The sequence below is a fragment of the Dryobates pubescens genome, chromosome 10 (assembly GCF_014839835.1).
Source record: "Dryobates pubescens isolate bDryPub1 chromosome 10, bDryPub1.pri, whole genome shotgun sequence".
Classification (NCBI taxonomy): domain Eukaryota; kingdom Metazoa; phylum Chordata; class Aves; order Piciformes; family Picidae; genus Dryobates; species Dryobates pubescens.
In genome coordinates, this window is record NC_071621.1 from 30,342,655 (window position 1) to 30,364,507 (window position 21,853).

Consider the following 21,853-nt stretch of genomic DNA (forward strand, 5'->3'; position numbering starts at 1 on the left):
ACCTGGCCGTGGCGGGCGGCCGCGCCCCGGGCGGCACTGCCTTTCCTCGGGGCTGTTACCAAGCGGAACGAAGCGGGGGCCGCGGGTGAGGGGCAGTGGAGTGTGGGAGCGAGGGAAGTCGGCGCGGGCCGGGCCGCCTGGCGAACTTTCTACCGATTCCCCAGGGATTTCACCGACTCTAGAGCACTTAAGTGTTGCGGATCTGAAAAAAAAAAGTTCATAAAGAGAAGACATCTAGAGAAATACCCTTTATTAGATAAAATGCCTGAGGGAAGACAAAACTCAGGAAAACAGCTTCAAGAAGAATGCCTTTTAAACACTGAAAAACTTCTGTCACTAACCGTGTTCAAACATCTGTATGAAGGCATAGCTATACAGAGCAGGTAATCAAAGAGCAATTTTTTTTCCTCGTAAGAAAACTAGGCAATCTGGGGAACAGTCAAGTTTGTAACTAGCTGCTAAATACGTCTGCACCAAAACAATGATACAGAGTGTGCACATGTCGCTTGCAGGGGTCCACAATCAAGTAGGCAAAAGTCTGTTCGTGGCTTTTGCTTGAAGGGTAACATAGGCCTTTGTTATCCTGTGAGGAGTTAAAAAAATCACCCCTGTATTAGCAACAACCTGGAATCTCAGGAGAGAATTCATAAATCTAAATGAATGTCTCATTTTGTTCCAATCGTAGCAGCTTATTTCATGGCAAAATAAATACATTGTAGCTTATTTAAGCAGCATCATGTCTCTAGGAGATCGGATCCTGCCACTACAAAGTGCACAGTACTTCTCTCTGAATAGTTCCAAATAACCTTGAGGTAAATTTAATATTAATGTAAAATTAAATATGTAAGCACGTGCAGACACAACTAGACACTAAAATGCAGATTATTAAACTTACAACAGTGCAATCATAGTTCCTCTGAAACAGAAATAGATGTAGGGATTCAATATATAAAGCTGTTCTTTTTCACTTAACATTTGTTAATGCATCTGCTCAGTTTCAAGTATTTGTGTCTGAGGAAAACCTTCATTACAGCTCTTACTGACAACTTTGAACTGTTACTGAAAACATTTTGTGTGCCAGTCCTCAGAAAGTGGTTGAAGGGAATCTAGGCACCTAGTTCCAAAATCCTCCTTCTGAAAAAACCCCCACATTTAGCTGACAATTAATGCTACAAGAACTGGGCTCTTGAACTTAACACCCTGCATCTGCCCACATCAATGAAAGTTTCAGCCTTGACAGGACAGCACAGCTTGCCACACACTTCAAATCCAGTAGGGATCTAGCAACTAGCTGGGTTTTGGGAGAGTTGATTATTTTTCCAATTCAGTCAGTATAGCAGTTGAACATCTGAAAGGTCAACAAATAGCTGACACCTTTTAAAACATGTAACAGTTTCCTCCTGCTCCCCACCACCTTCATACAACAGTTGAAGAGATGTAGATTCTGGTCCACTCTTTTTCCTGAGAGAAACTACTTTGTTGCTTATAATGTCTGTTTTCTCTAGGAAAATTTTCAACTCCTGGACTACAGACTACTCTGGAGTAGACCATCATTAAGATGTGATCAGTCAGTCATTAAGCTTTTTTTCCCCATTGCTACTGCAGATCTCACTCCTTCGGTCCTTATGGATTTTACCAGTGTCAGTTGAGGTTTTGACTCTTAGAAGGCAGTGTTAACACACCCATCCAACAATGCAAGAACAAGACTTGAGTTAAGTCTTGGTGTAATGCATTTCAAGAACTTCAGAATATACTAAACCTGGTATGAGGAAAATAATGACTATAATCTAATTAGATGAAAAGGGTTCTTAAATTCAATTAGTAGAAGTAGTCACAAAGCCCCTAGAATACTTGAGCTCTGGAATTTACACAGACGTACTCTGGTTTTCAGAGCAGAGTATGTGTAATCACAGTATCACTAAGGTTGGAAGAGACCTCATGCCAGTTCCATGTGTACTCTGGACTTCAGACATGCAGGAGTGTAATGACTGATTTATTGATATTAAGAATAGGATCATTTTGGGTTTTGTTCGTAGCAACACAATCAGCTGATGATTTAAGAGTATGTATGCGTAGTGTAATACAGAAATAAAGATACTGAACAGCTCTCAAAACTGCATAATCTAATCAATATATTTTTAACACTTTGTGAATAAACTATGCATTATGCCGATTTCTAACACTGCCATAGTTGAGTTCAGGTGAAGAAAGTGCTCAAATACCAATTAGCATCCAAATACCTCAGCTGTAACAGCCTTTCATGATATGAAATCCACACAATTCTCCAGAGTGTTTGGAGTTTAACAGAGTACTTGCTCACAAGATTTTTCTTGTGATGCCCATGTCTATCAAGTTTAGATGCTAAACAGATATACAGACATTTATATCTCCACTCTAATACCTTGAAATATTTCCATCTCCTATAGTGTGCTATTTTTTGATGCTGTTTCCAAAGCAAGGGCTTCTTAGCCACAGCTTAAAACACAAATAAGCCCAAAAGAATAGCATCAGGATGGTGTTACACTAAGTTATTAATTCCTGCTCCATCTGTACTTGTGCAAATCTATGAATATAGTTATTTGTTCATTTATTAATCCATCTTGCAAAAAATGTGTTCTGGCTACTGAGCTGGTCTTCAAGTCACTTCTACCACACAGCTTTTATTCATAACAGGCTAAGAGGGCATGTCTCTTTCTTTCAGACACAAACCCAGAAAACATAATGTAAAAATTGTCAGCTTAATATTAAAACTACAATAATACACTCTACAATTATTTACCCAATGAAGTCAGAAACTGCAGAAATGCTGTTGAGAGAAACTTTTCATCACAAGGTTTGTACTCCAGTACATGCCCATGCGCTAATTGCCAAGTAGAATTCAAGGACTTTTGATCTATGGAGCCATCAAGCAATCTAGATGTACCTGTTTATGCTTTTCTCTCAGAACAGAGAAAATTCTTCAGGATGTTCTTTAATGCAAACAGAGAATTTCAGAATTCTCCTTCACCTCAACCAACTTTCAGAATGTGCTGCAAAACCCAGTTTTCCCCCAAGTGTACAGCAAGGATAGCCTGCTCCGTATTTACACTGGATTATTTTACCCATCCAACTTTTGTTTTCAAAAAGTTGCCAAAGTCTGTCTTCCCTCCTCCCCAGTACTGTGGCAAAGACAGTTAGGGAAGCTTTGAAATATCATGCATCTACCTAAACAGAGATCTGCAAAGTTCATATTAATACAATTGATTTGGAGAGGGGGAGAAAACAGTAATAACAGAAGAACATAAAAGTTATCAGGAGTTTGCTTTGTTCTTTTATTTTTGTTACAGTCTGCAGCCTAATAGATAGGCAAATTTTGATACACCCATAAAGTGCTTCTTTTCAAAAGCCTTTTATGAATCACATGTAGTATTTAAAAGGTGATGACCTGCAGATGAACAACTCGGCTATTGTCAACTTACAGGGAAATTTGTGTAGTTTGAAATGACATCACCTAGTTGTTTTGAAAGTGGGTATGTTATCTGACATTTAATTATTACACATGGTGGTTACTCAAGAAGAATTTGGTGTAGTTCACTGTATTGTAACAATTAAATGACAGATATGCTGAATCTAGTAAACATGCAGCCAGTTCTCAAACTTATCTTGATGGTAAATGTATGATTTTGTAAGAGAAACAGGAATGGGACTTGACAAGGGAAGTTAGCAGTCATCTCAACACCCCAGCCTTTTTGTATACTAAACTTCCTTTCAGTTTTTAAAGAGACAGATGTAGTACAAGCTACTCAGAAAACTCTAGTAACATTTCTAAACACAGAACTATACCAAGAGTGCATTCTTAATTCTTACTGCTGCCTCAACTAAATCTAGATCTAAAATCAGAATTGCCAGACCTAAAGATATGTGGTGGCTTTCCTTCCCCCTCCTCCCCATAAACTAGTTTCTGGATGACTGTTATGACTTCAAGTGTAATCCAGTAAATCTATTTTTAGTGAGCTACCAAATAAAACTTTAGTTGGTGGTAACTGATGTAGAGTTAACAAAGAGGTCAAAAAAGCAGGATGAGATGAGGGGGAAAGGACAACAACTATGTGAAAATCCCTTAAAATGGAGTACTATACTTTATTTGTGTACACATCATTGCATTATTTCATGCTACATACAATACTTCCAGTAAAACCCTGTACTAAAAAAATACTTACATATGCAGACACTCTGAAAACTGTAGAAATAACATGTATTTCTTTTGTTTCAGGATTCTTTTGAACACTGAAATACAGAGGAATAGAACACATTTAACATGTGCAGAAAGCACTGATTATTAGAATACTTCACTCAATAAACAACTTAACATGTGCACTGTATTCTCACTCACATTTCATCAAGGTCAAATTAATAATCATGATTCAGCTCATGTCACATTGAGCATTTTTAGATAATGTGGATATGATGACAACTAATGTGGATATTGCTGAAAACTATTTCATGTATGTAGTCACCTCCTTAGGTTTCCCCATTTTCAGCTACTAAATCACAGCAGTATTAACGATGCCAGATGACTCCATTATGAAGTTTGTGTTTGGGTAGTTATGAAAAGTTATTTAGTTGAACATTTTGTATTTTCTCATTTGTTTTAAATATTCTTTGAGAAGAAAACCCTGCAAAGTCAATGGCATCTTAATACATGGTACAAGAAGTAGCAGCAGTACTGGTGAAGAAATGCAGGCTTGAACTATAATTATGTATTAATTAGAAATTAGCTGATGTCCATTTTCTTCCATTGGAGTGTTGTATGTAGGGGCAGCTATGCAACTTAAGAATAGCATCCTAAGTGTGTTGTGGAGACTGCCATTTCCTCCATCACAGTTACTAATAACACCAAGATATTACTGCAAAGCATCCAGGCATCTCAACATCTTTTAAAGGCAAATTATTTTCAAATGTGTCAATTTTCCTTAAATCTGCTTTAAGGAACACTTACATTTCTCCATAAATTAGCCTGTGTAACTTCTACTCATTTATCTAATTTCACAGATTCTTAGTTACATGAACTCACTGGGGAGCAGCTGAGCTTTATAAATTCCATACTGATACAGTTGGAAGAAATGCATAGCTCAAAACCTGTTTGTCACAAACACGTTCAGTTCCCTGGAATGGTCCCAGTGTAGCTAAGTTGCTAGAAGATGTGTGTTGAACAGCCCAGTTGTACACTGCACCAGCTCCAAGCTGCCTGTGACAGCAGTCTCCTATGACCACTGCTTTGCAAAGCTTCTTTTTGTAAGACAAACCCCAAATCAAACGTCATCTTTGTTGATTCAGTCTCTCCAACCAATAAAAGAAACTGACTCTTCAATTAACTGATTTCATCTGTAATGACAGAGTCATGTACGAATTAAGCCTATAGTGTGAAGTTGATCTTTCCTGTGGTGAGTCAGTAAGGAGGCTTTCTCAGAATTTTTCATTGCAACTGACATTTTGATATACTCAGGGGTGGATTAAGATGGTATTGCTGAAACTACTACTGGCCCCAGTTGTCTGCCTTACCACCCCTCTGGGGATTTAATTCCTTCCCAGCAGGGACAGCTCAACTGGTTCATGACTCAGCTTCTGAACCACTGAAGTTTACAGACCAGCATATTGAGGTAAACTAACACGGATGTCAGTTTATGCTAATGTACTGGGCTGTAAACTGCAGCCTTTCAGAAACTGTTTAAATGTCTCTGCTGAAAGATTGACAGCTTTTAGAAAAAGGTATAGAGGGTTAGTGGGGTTAGCACTTTCTTCTGTGTATCACCACCCCCAAAAGCTACAGTTGTATTTAAATTAATCTGGCTTCATATTCTGGTCTCTGAAAACAATGCTTTTGATTTCTGGTTTCTTGGGTTTTATATCTATCCAGAATACCAAAATAATGCCTTCCTATGTATTCCACTGCCTTAAAAAAATTTCCCCTTGTGATTAGCTTTCTTTAAGTAATTCTTCAGCCTGTTTAGTTTTAGTATTTTGATTAGTTTTTAAGGCAAGATAATATATCTGCCACAATCAGACAAGATTCTTTCCTTGCTGACTTGAAAGAAACCAGCAGGTTGACTTTGACAGTCTGGTTTGCTCTATTTCCTTAAAAATAGTCTTAATACTACACTTTGTTCCTTCAAATTGTTAACTTCTAAACTATTCACTGAATAGAGTAGCTTCTTCATCATTTTAATGGGCATCAAGAATATCACCTCTCAATTCAGTTTGGGCTCTATTTCTCTCCTAACCTTACTGACAGTATTTTAGTAGGCTTTCAAACATACAAAGAACTCAAAGTGTTTTCACATAAATTCATTTATTATGGTGGAAAGAGCATGGAGATGGCACAGAAAGAAGAAGAATGACTACAAGATACTCTAGCATGAAGAGACAACGTCAGGAAAATCAGGGGTTAAGTACAGAAGACAGGATTTATCAACCAAGCTTCATAGATTAATTGACAAGTTTTTGTCATTTAAATGTATTGTTTAACTAAAGAAAAAATACTATGAGAAAGACTTTGGAATTATTTAGGCCACACCAGATGCAACACAACACTAAAATTCTGGATGGATTCAGCTCATCACAGACAAATTACTGCTGTGTTAGAAAAAGACAACAAATTGCACATTAATCCATTGGGAAGGAATTATTACTCTTTTCACAAAGGAGAAAACGCCTGCCATTTAGTAGCTGTATTTGGAAGCTCCTAGCTGTGCTTGTAAAATATCTAGAGTAGTTAATTTCAAAAGATTATTGCATTCTCTCATAATAACACAATATACATGGAAAATGTTTAATGAAATTAGATCACAAGCCTTTTGATGTTATTTTGAACACTAATGCCTTGGAGTTAGAAGCCAGGAAAGGCCAGAAGAAAGGCTATAGGGAAGAGAAGTGGGGAAAAGCCCATAACAGGTTTGCCATGCCCAGCACTAAAGACACTTTAATGGAACTCTTCATGCCAAGGCTCTTCTCCATAAGAAAATTTGTTACAGGACCAAATTGTGGTGTTTTATACCTTTATGAATATGTAACTATTAGACTGTTTATCTGGGGGGACTAACTTTTCAATGCACTAATAACTACAGTGCTACCCATTTGTTTTCCACCAAGCCCTCAAAACAAAAAGTTTGAGAAAAGTATAGTTCACTAGAATTCTGTAAACCATGAAAAGTTTGTAATATCACTTTAGAAAGATTAGAAAGTATCTGATGAGACTGCAGTCCAAGATGAAAAGAAGTCAGATGCAGGACAGCAGTGGAGAAAAGAATTTAAAGAACAGCCAGTATTTGACAAGAATTTGAAGGTGAACTGTTTGGTAAACAGAATTTAAGAGACCACTACTTTCATTGGCAATTGTTTAGTAAATATAAGAGACCATTTAAAAAGTAACTTTCATTACTTTCTGGTGATTTGTGCAAAAATGAAGTAACACAGTGCACAGCATGGACTAGAAACTAGAAGTTACATCAAGACTATCATGAGTGTCTCTGCAGAGCTGCATTGCTTATCCTTTCCACTGGCTTTTTCCTCAAAATGGTGGTAACAAAACAGAATTTTGGATAACCTGGAGACAGGGGGGTATGAGACAAGGCAGGAGACAGCCATGATTGTGAAGGGGAAGGGAAAGTCTGAAATGTCAAGATCAAAAGCTTTTATCATGGGACCAACAGAAAACTTAGAATCAAAGGAGTAAGATAAAAGGTATAGTTAAATCATCACTTTCTTTTTCAATTGTTAGTGTAATGCCAGCTCTACTGGCAGTGAGAAACCAAGAGCCAATTATAGGCATAGAAATGGAGGGACATGCAGCACATGAATACCGAAGATCAGTTATATCACATGGACTGAGTAGATGTATTTCAAAGTTTTGGAGGATAGAAAGCAAGCTGCCAGCTAGAGGGAAAAAAAGGACAAAACTAGAAACAAAACAAACACCTAAATACCAAAATACAAAGGAATGGAGGAGTGTCCCTTGAAAGGTTTCCTCCTGATACTGTCCTGTATGCATACAGTCCTGTCATGTATATAGAGTAGCTCACATGAAAAAATCAGAAACACAAAGAGTCAGTAAGAAACAGGTTGAGAGTAGAGAAAAAGTAAACCTTGAAAGCAAGATGAAAACATGGAGGGAAATTTGGCAGATGCTTTAGTTTAAGATTGAATGTTTGGGGTTGGAGAGTACCTTTAAAAGTCATAGTCCAACCCCACTGCAGTGAACTACTACTGCAAGAATTACTTGATATTCTTATCAAATTTTAGAGGAAGAAAGAGGAAGAAAAAAGGTTTAAGGAGATAGGAACGTAAAGAAAAGGAGTAGTTTAAATTTGAACATGTTTAGAAGAAAACAACAGCAAAGGGAAACAAAGTGAAGGCACTGATTGGATTTGTGCATTGTCCTAGGTCATTTCAACAGTACAAGAGCAGAAACAGCTATAGTCAATGTAGAGACACCTAAACCCAAGGATTAGAGGAACAAGCAGTTTGTTTCAAGCGCAGAGTGATCAGTTTAAAAGAAAAGGGAGGCTAGAGCTGAAGCCCTGATGGATCCTTTTATAGCATATTCTGTATTTTGAAGAACTGAATTGATTTCTATGTACAATATGAAAATATCAAAAATAAGCACACTAATTGGAGAGCTCTGGTGGCTTATTACAGTATTCAAATTAATACATGCAATAAACTTATCTTATTATTTCTAGAAAAATCTTCTTGGAATACTGATAACAATTTGTCTGGTTTAGAGGTTTCTCTAAAAGTATCAACTATTCTACAGCTACTTTAATAATTTATTTTCGATGACCCTGGAAAACAGCCCATGAGTAAGTCTCACACCCTGAAAGGTACTGACCATGAGAAAATCTGAAAGCTCCTTAGGAGTTATTAAAGATTTGTAAGCTTCTTTGGTTATGTATTACCAAAAAGAATCCCCAAACCAGCAAAATATTTTGTTTGGATACAGGAATCTATACACAAGTGCTACAACAGCAAAGAAATACTCAGGTGTTTAAGGATCACTGGATCTAATTGTTTCACTGTATCTTTGTTTCAGACATAAATTTTACTCTTAAGTTTATCCAAAGACAGCTTAAGAATAGAGTTCACGACAACTACATCATACATTACTTTTTCCTAACATGCTTATGTTTAATCTTAAAATAGGAGAAAAAAATATCAATTTGTTCAGCAACCATTGTTCAGGTTAATATTGTTCTTTATATTTAAAATTGTAACAACATCAGCAATATTGATAATAGTCATATTCCCATTAGCTTAGCTAGGAAGGAGTCTTTGCATAACTGATAAATACATTCAATTTCACACTAACTATAGAATAGAATAAACCAGGTTGGAAGAGACCTTCAAGATCATCACGTCCAACCCATCAACCAATCCAACCCACCCAAACAACTAACCCACGGCACCAAGCACCCCATCAAGTCTCCTCCTGAACACCTCCACTGATGGTGACTCCACCACCTCCCCGGGCAGCCCATTCCAATGGGCAATCACTCTTTCTATGAAGAACTTCTTCCTAACATCCAGCCTAAACCTCCCCTGGTGCAGCTTGAGACTGTGTCCTCTTGTTCTGGTGCTGGCTGCCTGGGAGAAGAGACCAACATCTGCCTGTCTACAACCTCCTTTCAGGTAGTTGTAGAGAGCAATAAGGTCACCCCTGTGTCTTCTCTTCTCCAGGCTAAGCAACCCCAGCTCCCTCAGTCTCTCCTCATAGGGCTTGTGCTCCAAACCCCTCACCAACTTCATTGCCCTATGAAACAAGCAATGTTTTCAGTTGGAGAAGTCAGTATATGGATATATCAAAACAGGGCAAAAAGCTGCCTTTTTTTCCTTATTTGAATTACCTCTAATCTAAAAAAAACCCAAACACCAACAACATAACAAAACAAAAAAGCTCCCCCCCCCAAAAAAAAACCCAACCAACCCAAATAATATAAAATTCCAAAGAACTCCATACACCAGACATGGCAAAAAATGTGCATTACTGCACTGTTGTGCAGTAATGTCATGTTATTAGACAGATTCTACCCCTTGGCTTAGCTTTACGCTGCAGTAAGTGTATTTGTGGAATTAAAAACACCAAAATCCAACTGTATTTTTTTAATAGTCAAAACATTCAGCTGGAAAAAAAAATGTACAGAACAAAAAATTTCAACTACTGTATTTAGCTTTTTTAATCTTAAGGGGAAAAAAACAGCTAAAAAGTAGTCCATGACTTAATTGTTGATATTTCGTCAATGACAGTGGGAACATAATCTGGTTCCAGTCACGGTTTCAGTAGACAATTACAGAAACAAAAACCTTTAGAATGGGAGCAAATTGTAAAATATCAATGTCCATAAATAATAATGTCCATAATCAAAGGTTTTTAAGTGAGACAGGTGCCATTAAGATTGCATGTATTTTACAACTGCACAACTACACAGCATCTTGACAGCTGAGGACAAATAAAGTTGCAGACTGATTAAATTACAACCCCTTTTTTTTGGAGCAGAAACACAACAGATTCACACAACAAAGTATCTATGCACAGCACATACACAGAAATAGCAGTTTTATGTAACAGAAAACACTTACCTCACCAAGTCTTTATATAGTGCTTTTGTAGTTTCTAAGTATGGACCAACTACATCTTCAAACTGGCAAAGAGTTCCTCCAATGCAAAGATGCTTAAAAAGACAGAATAGAAACTCCTCGTGATCCAGTTGACTGAATAAGTCATAATGGTCTGAGTCTTCTACAAGCAAGGCCTTGTAGAACATGAATATAACAAAGAAGTCACATAGATGGAAGTTTCTTATTTGAGATTGTTTATAAACAATGCAACTATTTTGTGTGCCAAAGTTATAACTATAATGAAATATACAATCTGCGAACTAGGAATGGAAATAAGTACTTCACTCTAAATTCTACTTCCAAAATGTATTGTATCTATACATTTTGGAAGTAGAATTTAGAGATTTGTGCCCACAAGACATAACAGAAGATTTTTTTTCAAGCATTTTGTTATTCACTGTTTAATTGCTCATCATGCTAACAAAGTTATCAATATTCTGAAAATAATTAGCTATATTTGGTTTGTCAGTCACTGCCCATTAGTTTGTCTTTGTTAACACTGCCTATATTTGCCTTTTTGCTCAAAGGTTATACAATTGCCTCACATTTGTAAGGGAATCTCAGTGTTGTCCCAAAGACCACTCAAACTCACTTCGTTCTTCACTGCAGACTCTAGTGAGCCTTTATCTGTAGCCTGGATTAGCCAGACAGGCTATTGAGCTGCCTCCATCCATCTCACCTGCCTCTTGTTGCAGTTTTATGTGAACACAGGAGACTTGATAGCTTAGTCCCAACACTGCACACTGTATGGGTGGGTGGGAATGGTAACTCAGTATGGCTACAAGACGTTTGAGTCACCTCAGCCAAACTACAGAAGCCAACCTAGGCAAACATCAAAGCTAGAAATGAGTTTACTGCTCTCTGGTCTTTATAGCATTACACAGCCCGAGTTAAAAAGGGTCAGGGGAGCAACTGTTGTTGATGTCCAGCTCACATATTCCAACCTCTTTCTTGGTTGAAGCAAGAGGTGGCAGGCAGGAAGGAAATAGGGAGTGTTGCAGCTAAGGGCCACCCTCTGATGCCAAGAGCTAGACAGTTTGCTGCCCCCTACAGTCTACTGTCCTGGGGTGCTGTCTAACTTTTGACTTGGTTCCTGGAAGACTGGACTCTTAATCCTGTCTGCCATCTCAGGTTTTATCAACAGAAATCACATTAGTTTCAAACACATGTAAATCTTTCAAGGGAAGGAAAATGGAACTCCAATGATTTATTTTAAATGTTGCCTCTAACTTTCCTACATCAAATATACTTAATTTTCAAAATACATTTCACATATACCAAACTTATAAGTAAATACATAGTACTGTGAACTGCTAGGCTACAAACCACATCTGAAGTTCAAACATGAGCTTGAGTTCTGTCCTTTTCCCAGAACTTTACAAGACGGACCAGTATTTCAGGCCACATCCTGTAACCAGTGTCACTGGTTCAGGTACATTGCCTTCAAAGGATTTGCCAAGTGCAAATGAGTGCAACTCTATAATTATTAAGTACTTATGTTGATTATATATACACAAGGAAGAGCAAAATCCAGTTCTGCCACACTATGTTTTGCTAATGCTAAACAAACATAAGTAAAAAAAATTGTTTCAGCTTATGAAGTCAAAAGAAACACAGTGAAGACATTGATTAAGAAGGTGCCACTATTAGAGAGATTCTTTTTTAGAATAACTTGCTCTCTGACACCTCTGCTGGAGTAAAACAAACAGCTTTTACCTTCCAGGCCTGCTCAGAAGTTAGTTTTATTCCTATTCCAGTGTTACACTGAAAAATAATGTACTTTTTCCACAGTTTTCTCCCCTTTGCTTCAGTGAAAATACATAAAGATAACTGTACTTATATGCCTTCACATATAACATGGTCAGCATTCCTAGCTAGGAATGCATCAGGATGTAACTATTAAGTATATTCAATTTCATCAACTACATGTAAAGTTGGGTGAACCCACAGCTCTGGGTACCATGCGACCTCTCCTTTGGCACTACTTGTTTTCCCCTTTTATGCAAACAAATAGAATAGAATCAATAAGGCTGGAAAAGACCTCAAAGATCATCAAGTCCAACCTGTCACCCAACACCTCATGACTACTAAACCATGGCACCAAGTGCCACATCTAATCCCCTGTTGAACACCTCCAGGGGTCCTGACTCCACCACCTCCTTGGGCAGCCCATTCCAACAGCTAATAACTCTGTGAAAAACTTTCTCCTCACCTTGAGCCTAAGTAGTAGCTACCTTTCCCCTCATGCACACCTAAGCACTGACTACCTCAGATGAGGGTGAATAGAAGGCAGCTCTATCTTTTTTCCCATCTAAAAAGGAAATAGGGCTCACCTGGAGAATAGCCATTGCTCTCACATATTCAGGCACTGCTTCAGTCATTTCTATCACATGGCAAAAACTATCATTGACAGCCATGGAAAGTATGTATTGTTAGGGAAAACACACACAAACAAAACTCAAAACCCCCCTGAAAGATTCATGGAATGGTTTGGATTGCAACAGATTTTAAAGATCATCTAGTTCCACACACCCCTCACCACAGGCAGGGACCTCCTCCACTAGACCAAGTTGCTAAAGGCTTCATCCAGCCTGGCCTTAAGGTTTCCAGGGAGGGGGCATCTATGACCTCCCTGGGCAACCTATTCCAGTGTCTCACCACCCTTATTCTAAAGAATTTCTTCCTAATCTCTGGTCTAAACCTGCCCTCCTCAAGCTTCATCCCATTCCTTCTCATTCTATCACAAGAAGCCCTTGTGAAAAATCCTTTCCCTGCCTTCTAGTATGCCCCTTTCAGGTACTGGAAGGCTGCTATAAGGTCTGCCCTAGAGCCTTCTTTTCTCCAGGCTAAATATGTGGTTACAGCAGAGTATTAAAAAGTACAATTAATTATTTGCTGCTATACTGACCTTTCTTAGTTCATCTGGGATGAGAATACCATCATAATAGTCCTCATAACATTTCACAGTATGTCCACTTTCTCTAACAACTCCTTCAGAGTATAGCCGGTCAAAAAATGCCATGGAAATCTGTGTACAGGGCACCACTGTAGCTTCAACTTTTGTCACTTTGGAACCTGGAATATATAGGAAGCCTTTCTTGCCATAAATAAAATAGGAGAATTTGCACCTACTAATGGTTTTACAGTAATTGCAATTTGATAGAGTGTCTCCAAGTGGTTGTGTGGCATATTCTTTAAAGAAAATGCCGAATCACAGAAGTATGCTTAGTCACACAGTCCCTCAGAAAATTAGGCAAGCCAAGAAACAAACATGCATAAAGAAAACATTTAAGCCATTTGAATGCTGCTTTCCATCCAGGCTCTATTCAATTCTGTGCTACACATGTGTCTGCTCCCCCTGTTGGTAAATACTATCAACCAAAACAAGTCACAGAAGAAACACCATGTGAACCGAACATCACATCAGATCATGTTTAGAAAAATCGTATTTCACATCTTAAACCTTCAAGAATCTGAAGACAAATACCCAATCTGGCATGAAGTACAAAATTCCATAGCTGCTAATAGCACCCCACAAAGTGCAAACAAGCATGAACACAGCCCTGATGAATTTTTGCTTTGTTAGGTATTATAGCTGAATGTTTTGAAAAGTTACTTGGTAGCTAGGGTAAGCTTTACTAACCAGCTATTTCAGAAGATGAAAAAAGCACTATCAGCACTTCCCATATGAATCTAGAGTATTATTGTCTGTAACCAATAAGTGCAGAGGACATTTTTCCACATTTTTTCTGTTTTCTGGGCTTGCAAGTCCTCCAAGGCTTGATCCCATTGCTCACAGACATGCAGTGCCATTTGAGACACCCTACAGTATTTTCTTTGAGGTATCAGTCTATAAGGGCACATATCTTCTCTACATACAGTGTTACATCTACAAATCTGTCTGCATGGTGTTGGGTAACTTATGGCATCTCAAATAGCATTAGACTCCATGTTTAAGAAGCTTTGGACTCAGTCCAGTTCCATCTGTTCTCTACAGTCCAAATGTTCCGACCAAATGTTAGAACATCTTCACTTCTCCAATTCCCCCTCGACACCCTTCAAAGCACTTCTGCACAGGAGAGGGAAGGAGAGCACAAGTGAGCATGCAACACAAGGGCAACATGTCTCAGCAGAGATAATATTCACAGCATTCCATGAATTTAGCCTTCTCTGTAGATTCCCTTGATGGGAGGCCGGTCAACATCATCACAGAATCAAGCAGTTTTTGAGCATATAATTAAAGATATAACTAAGTGCTGTCCTGACAAACTGACCAAAAGGATCACTAAAGACAAGTATTTAGGAAATTCAGGCAAGACATTAGTTCAGGAACATGCCAAAAAGGGGATATATGAACCATGATGCTTCCAAAAGCACCTATAATTTTGTTCTGATCCTAATCTTTGCAAATGTAGCATAACATAAAATTTCTCTTTTCCCCCATCTTCAAAAAAGTCCCTGGAATTTCTCCCATACATCATTACATGGAGATCATTCATGGGTTAAGGAGGACTGGGATTTCTGTATCCAACCCTAGATGAACTGTATCAGTTGTCAACATGAGGGAAAAATTAAAAGGAACTGTAATTAGATAGTTAGAAAATGTGCCCTACTTAAGCTCAAAATACTGCTGTGAAATTTTATAATTTTATAATTATTCTATTGGGCCAGTGTGATGCAGAGAAAAACCTCATCATTTAATTACTTAGTTTCAAATCTACAGAAATGGTTATGAAAAAGAGTAACCGTTAATAAAGAAAAAAGGTTTAGGACATTCTCCTACCCATCCACATAGTAACTATAAAAAAAAAATTCAAATTATGTAACCAAAATTACAAGTGAGAAGAAAAAAAAGTAATATGACTTACAGCCTCACAACCTTAGGAAAAAACCCACGTTAGAATAGAATAAACCAGGTTGGAAGAGACCTTTGAGAACATTGTGTCCAACCTACCATCCAACACCACCTAATCAACTAAACCATGGCACCAAGCACCCCATCAAGTCTCCTCCTGAACACCTCCAGTGATGGTGACTCCACCTCCTCAGGCAGCCCATTCCAATGGGCAATCACTCTCTCTGTGTAAAACTTCCTCCTATCCTCCAGCCTAAAACTCCCCTGGTGCAGCCTGAGACTGTGTCCTCTTGTTCTGGTGCTGGTTGCCTGGGAGAAGAGACCAACTTCTTGCCTGTCTACAACCTCCCTACAGGTAGTTGTAGAGAGCAATAAGGTCTCCCCTGAGCCTCCTCTTCTTCAGGCTAAGCAACCCCTACTCCCTCAGTCTCTCCTCGTAGGGCTTGTGTTCCAAGCCCCTCACCAACTTTGTTGCTCTTCTCTGGACACGCTCCAGCAAGTCAACATCCTTCCTAAACTGGGCGGCCCAGAACTGGACACAGGACTCCAGGTGTGGCCTAACCAGTGCAGTGTACAGGGGCAGAATGACCTCCCTGCTCCTGGTGTTAAATTATTTGAGAAAAAAAAGAGAATCTTACCTTTTCACTGTCATGGAGGTCAAATTATAAGAAATTGAGCTATTTATAGACCTTCAAATTGTTAGGATCTTATGGGGGAAGAAAAGAAAATGAGAGACACTTCTGCTTCGAAACAAGATTTTTATGAAAACTTTCATCAGGAAAAAGAATCAAGAGCTTTGCAATCTATTTAGGGGTTCAGAAAACCAAATTACAAACGGAAAACTTGGAGACTAGGAGCATCCAGTGTACTCAATTTGAAACCAGAGATTCAGAATTTCCTGGAAAAGAGTGACCAGTTTTAACAACACTGTAAAAGTGAACAATAAAATAGGAAGAAGAAATGCTTTGACAACTCTGCAAGTGGAAAACAAAGAGCTGAGAAGTACTGAAGCAGATTAAGGTTCCCATAACAGCTAGCTCAGGAACACCTATAAAGTGCTGTCAATATATTTTTTTAAGTGAATACATTGCACATCTAGCATGGAGCAGATAAAGCCCAGATTAGGTGTATTTAGAATTCCTCCAGAGTTTAAGGAATATTTTTACCTTAGGGAAACATCTTTCAAGTTACTCTTTACAAAGCAGTTTAAATAGAAGATGCATAATGCAAGCTCAGTGCTCTGTATTAAAAAGTTGGTGTTTCAAAAGTAAGAAGTACAGCTTGATTATAGATAGTTTCAAACTGCATTGACAGTTTTTTTTGCAAATGATAATCTATAGCAGTAGTCTCAAAAAAATGCTGATTTAAAATTACCTTCCAGATTTTAAAGTTTCATTCCAAAGACAGCAATTGTTAGCACATATGGCAAGTCAAGAATCTTTCTTCAGCAAATACTACATTTTTACTTACACAAACAGACAGTAACCCTAGACCTTTGAAGATAACTTTTCAAGTGTTAATTGAGCTTAAACAGATACAGTCCTGCCTCCTCAAGGCTGCTGACAGGTGCAAGGGCAGTAATGCATCCAAGGGGAAAAAAAACCTACTATTTAGTTTTCATTGCAACTATTTAAGAATACAAGACTCAAACCCTAAATTGACATGCATCAAATCTGTTCCTTTTGCTGCTTCAATTTTAGCAATATGAGAGTAACAGATGAAGGGGGAACTTAAAGCAGATGACAAAACTACGAGGTACTGTGCCTTGCAGCTATGAAGAGGGGAAAATATCCCTACTACAAAAGGCAAAAAAGTGTATGGTACGAGAGAAGGTAATTAAGTATCTGTCTGATCAGATGAAGCAGATTAGAGAATATCCTTGTGTATTGTTTACCTACAATTATATTTCAATTAATGTTAAAATTTGAATCCTTTCTACCAGGAATCCCAAAACATGGAGAAGCTGAGAAGAGAGGCATATGTTGCAGTCTTTGGGGAGCCCATGTTTTATGCCACCTTTTGATCTAACAGATGGAGACTGAGGGTATTACAGTCTGATAATATTAAGGTGTGGATGAAAAACAGTCATAAAAATAAAAAATGTGATTATATAGAGGAAAACAAAAGTTGTAAAGAACTTTTAGAAACAGATTTTAAGAAAAGGAGATAGACAAGTCACAGAGAACTAAAGATGAAAATTAAACCATGCACACTGAATTAAAAAGACAATTTCTTAGTGAGCAGAGGGGACCACAGCCCAGAAAAAGACAAATGGATTATGATAATAAATGGTCTCACAAGGCAATATTATATTGATGTTTTATATGTGCTCACATCTTTCCATGGGTCCATAAACACTTTCTGCCCAAGCTAATGTTTTGGAGAAGGGAAGTTTCTAGGAAGCCTCACTTATATCAGAATATCCCCCCTGGAAAAAAGCCAACAAACAAATAACAACAACAAATCCCCACTACCCTAACATTTTTGTTTGCAAGAGAATAAATACAGTATTTGAATCAACCTAAATTATGCATGTCTCTTCAGAGTTTCTACAAAGCAAAACAAGCCCCTTTTCAGTATTTTCTTTCAAGATCAGGGAGTTGTTTTCAAGAGTTAGTCTACAGTGTTAAGGAAATGGTATATTTGGATTCATTTATCAGCATGTCTGAAGAAAATATTAGATTATTCTTTACCTCCTCCCACTTCTTACTATATTTAAAAAAATGCACATGAAGACTAAGTATAGAAAAATGTGCCAACATTCCTCACCAAAAATAGGCAAAGAATAGGAAGATGAAACTTTAAGAGCAAGTGGGGTATACCAGCTGTTCAGGATTTAGAAAGGGAACCCTTCCAGTCCTCAGGACAAAATGCATTACTTCTAATGCATTTCCTTATTACTGCCAAGGAAGACAGAGCAGAATCAGGAGTTAAGCCAGGATACTTGGCAAGTGACCCTTCATTCTTAACACAAGGTATGTAACCTACTGACCTTCACTATGGGGGCTGGCAAGGTCTACGACTTAGACACAGGACTAGGCACAGAGCCTGAAAAATTCCTTGCAGGAAAAGGTTTGCCCAGACTGAATTTTTTATGTATTTTTCCCTGTTTGCCAAAGTGAAAAAGATGTACCCAAATGGGACTCAAGATACTTTCTGCATCATACATATTTCAATTGTTTTAACAGCCAGATACAGTGTTTGGAAAATGGATTTTGCTGACAAAAAGGTGGCAATGCCTAGTGTCACTGCATATAGTGGGGAAAACCTATGCCAATTCCAAAGAGCTGAAATGGAAAAGTTAGAAAATTCCCAAAGCTCCATTAAATATTTACAAATAGTAAAGTTTTTTGCAGAGAAACCAAAAGAACTGAGGACTTCTCTTTTTAAAATATTCCTACTAAAGAAAGAAAAATTCACTTTGGAAATATCAAAGTTCATGTTATGCACAAAATTACAGGGCATTATCACATGTAGTTTCCACAGAACTGTGTCACTTAGACCAAAAGCAAACAGCACATGATTTTATAGAACCACTTTAAAAGCCATATTTTTTATTTTGCTTTCTCCTCTAGTGTCTTGCTTCCATCTACAGAAAACCAAGTGTTACAAGCAGTCAACAATATGGAAACAAAGTACAAGTTAACCTTATGCCGCAATTGCAACTAGGGTAACCCATCAAATAGTTTTCTTCCTGCAGCTAGATCACTTTTGTTGTGCAGAGAACATTATTTACAGAAGCTCAGGGAATACTGTAATCTTCTGTTCTCTCAACTTAAATTGTAACATAGTGATAATCTCAGATCTGTCCTAAACTAGGCAATTGCCATCTATAGAAGAGTGCCTGTCTCCAAATACCATCTGAACAAGGTAGTACTATAATTCCACCATTGGTGCAACTGATTATGTCTTGATACATGATCAGGTCAACTGGATGTCACAGACCACTTGAAAACAATTCTAGTAGCTTGGTATAGGGAATAGAGCAGGGGTCAAAAGATAAAATCAAGTGTAAAACATGGCAATTTATTAACAAACTAAGAATATTTAGTAAAAAAAAAAGTCATTCCTTAAGATATTTCTGCCTTGTGAAGACACACATAGATGATCATTACTACAAAACAGTAGCAGCACAGATTTATTAGTTGAGATTAATTTATTCTGAATTTACCCAATGTAGTCCATTGCCCTGAAGCTGAGAGCAACTTTAAACTGGAGTTCACGTTTGGGTCATTAAAAAATGCCTGCAACATTGAAATAAGAGAATACATGTTAATGAAATTAAACAAAAACCTAATTTCTGTGTGCAGTATTAAGGTTTTGCAGTAAAGCACTTTTATCCAAGAATATATAAGACAATTCTGTGAAATCCCAGGAGATAGAAAAAAAAATGGAAGAAGAGTTGCATGCCATATTGCTGAGGTGAAAAATTAAATTCTAAGTATGACTGTAAAATTTTTATCCAAGCTTCAAATTTATTTACAAAATGTGTAGAGACACACAAAAATTATTGAACAGTTAGAGAAGAAATCCACAAGTTGCTAACAGGGTGGAGAAGATGTTCCAGAGTAAGACCCAAGTTGTTTATGTTACTGATTTATCAGTTTTAAAAAGAAGACATGCATAGTAATGCTGGTGGCTGACAAGTTTAAATGATTCATAAGCCAATTAAGAGAACCTACCCTTATGCATATGCATACAAGCAGAGTGACTAATCATGGAAGAAACTCCTAAGAAAATTATGGATTTTTCTGTCTCTACATCAAATTTCTTTCCCACATCTCTGGGATACAGAAAAATCAGCCTATATAATGTAATGGTCTCTTTGTTCTCAGTTAATTCACAGCAACTCAGAATTCATCACTTCACAATGATATGTATACATTTTTAATTCAGACAAGCACTGAGAATGTAAATGCATATTTTGCAGCTTTCAATCATTTGAAATGTGTATCAGTGGGTGATGAAATGCTGCTGGATTTCTGTGTGAATTTCTTTAAGATACAAAAAGGCTGAATTCTTTATCCAGGATAATGATATAAAGTAGACATGCAACAAATCAAAAGGTTGTTTTTAAAACCACAGTTCTTAAACCTACAGATTATTATCGTTTTCTCTCTGCAAATAGATGACAGATTTGACTTTGCAGACAACAAAAGGAGAGGACAAAATCAGCAAAAGAGTCAAACCTCAAAACGCTGAGAGCACAAAACTTCAGCATAAAGCAATGATATGCAATAAATTTTTCATCTTGTATTTTTGGATCTATACTGCATATACTGTCTAATTACATGATGTACTTACTGGGACAAAGCAGTAATAGCTACGAGTAAGGGCACCAAATGCATGTACACTGTTTTGTCCCCACCTGAATGGGCTTTCCAACACTAAATGAGGTGGCCCAGATCAGCATCCAATTCAGACTCCCATCCCTGGGAATCTTGAATATTTGACTAAATTCTTCCCTCTTCAAACTGAAGAACATTAGCACAGACTGGAATATTTTTACTGGGCAACACAGACTTAAGCATCACACCTAAATCACCTCCTTTCAAGGGGACCCTGAGCTACACTCCTACAATGTCTGCCGTTATACAGTTTTGCAATATATAGTTTCAATGAAAAAAAGCCAACTGAAAACGCAAAGTACTTAGAACTACCATAATAAATTCATCCTTTTGATAGGGCTTAAACTGCTGGTCAAAACTGAATGCTTGTGCTGTGATCCTGTCTTGCATGCACCTGAAATGGGAAAAGTGAGATTACTCCGCAGACATGCTAGGTATTTAGTCACTCTGCAAATCTACCAAGGTACACTATATAAAGTCCCATTCTGACCAAGAACTACACTTCTTTTTTTCCCCTCCCCATTCTCACTTATAACCGCCTCCCGCCCTTTCTTGGCGGGGTGAGGGAAGCACCATCACCTCTCAAGCAGCATCAGAGCAACACTGCCAAGCCGAAATGGATCTCGGCTAACTGGCAGACAAAGATAAACGCCTTGCTCCTCCCAGACAAGGCATTTTACGTGCCTGACGAACCCTGAGAAGGCTTCCAGTTGTGGAGAGGGGGATGAGGGACCGACGGACCCACCGCAACTTCAGAGGGGAACCCTGAGGGCGCGGCTGTGGTGCCGACCGCAGCCCTCAGCGCCGCCCTCCCTCCCGCCTCTCCCAGCTTCCCGCCACACACAGCGAGATGCCTCTCACACGGGGCTTTCCCCCTCCCACCATTTGAGGAGTCGTTCTCTGATGTCCCTGTCCTCCAGGCTGGGGAAAACTTTCTGGGGCAGAGCGCGGAAAACGAAGCCCGCCGCACAGCGCCGGTCCTCGGCAGACATCTTCCCGA

At 38.2% G+C, this 21,853-nt stretch overlaps 1 protein-coding gene across 1 annotated transcript; it reads right to left on the reverse strand.

Annotated features, from left to right (window-relative positions):
* Positions 1-451: 451 nt before the first annotated feature.
* CFAP300 (cilia and flagella associated protein 300) lies at positions 452-21,848 on the reverse strand. Its single transcript, XM_009898422.2, has 7 exons — positions 21,736-21,848; positions 21,166-21,247; positions 19,677-19,749; positions 13,559-13,725; positions 10,612-10,784; positions 4,200-4,266; positions 452-583 (listed from the first exon to the last, which is right to left on the reverse strand). Exons 1-7 carry the CDS (start codon positions 21,843-21,845, stop codon positions 452-454), a joined length of 804 nt encoding a protein of 267 aa, XP_009896724.2. The 5' UTR covers positions 21,846-21,848.
* Positions 21,849-21,853: the final 5 nt, after the last annotated feature.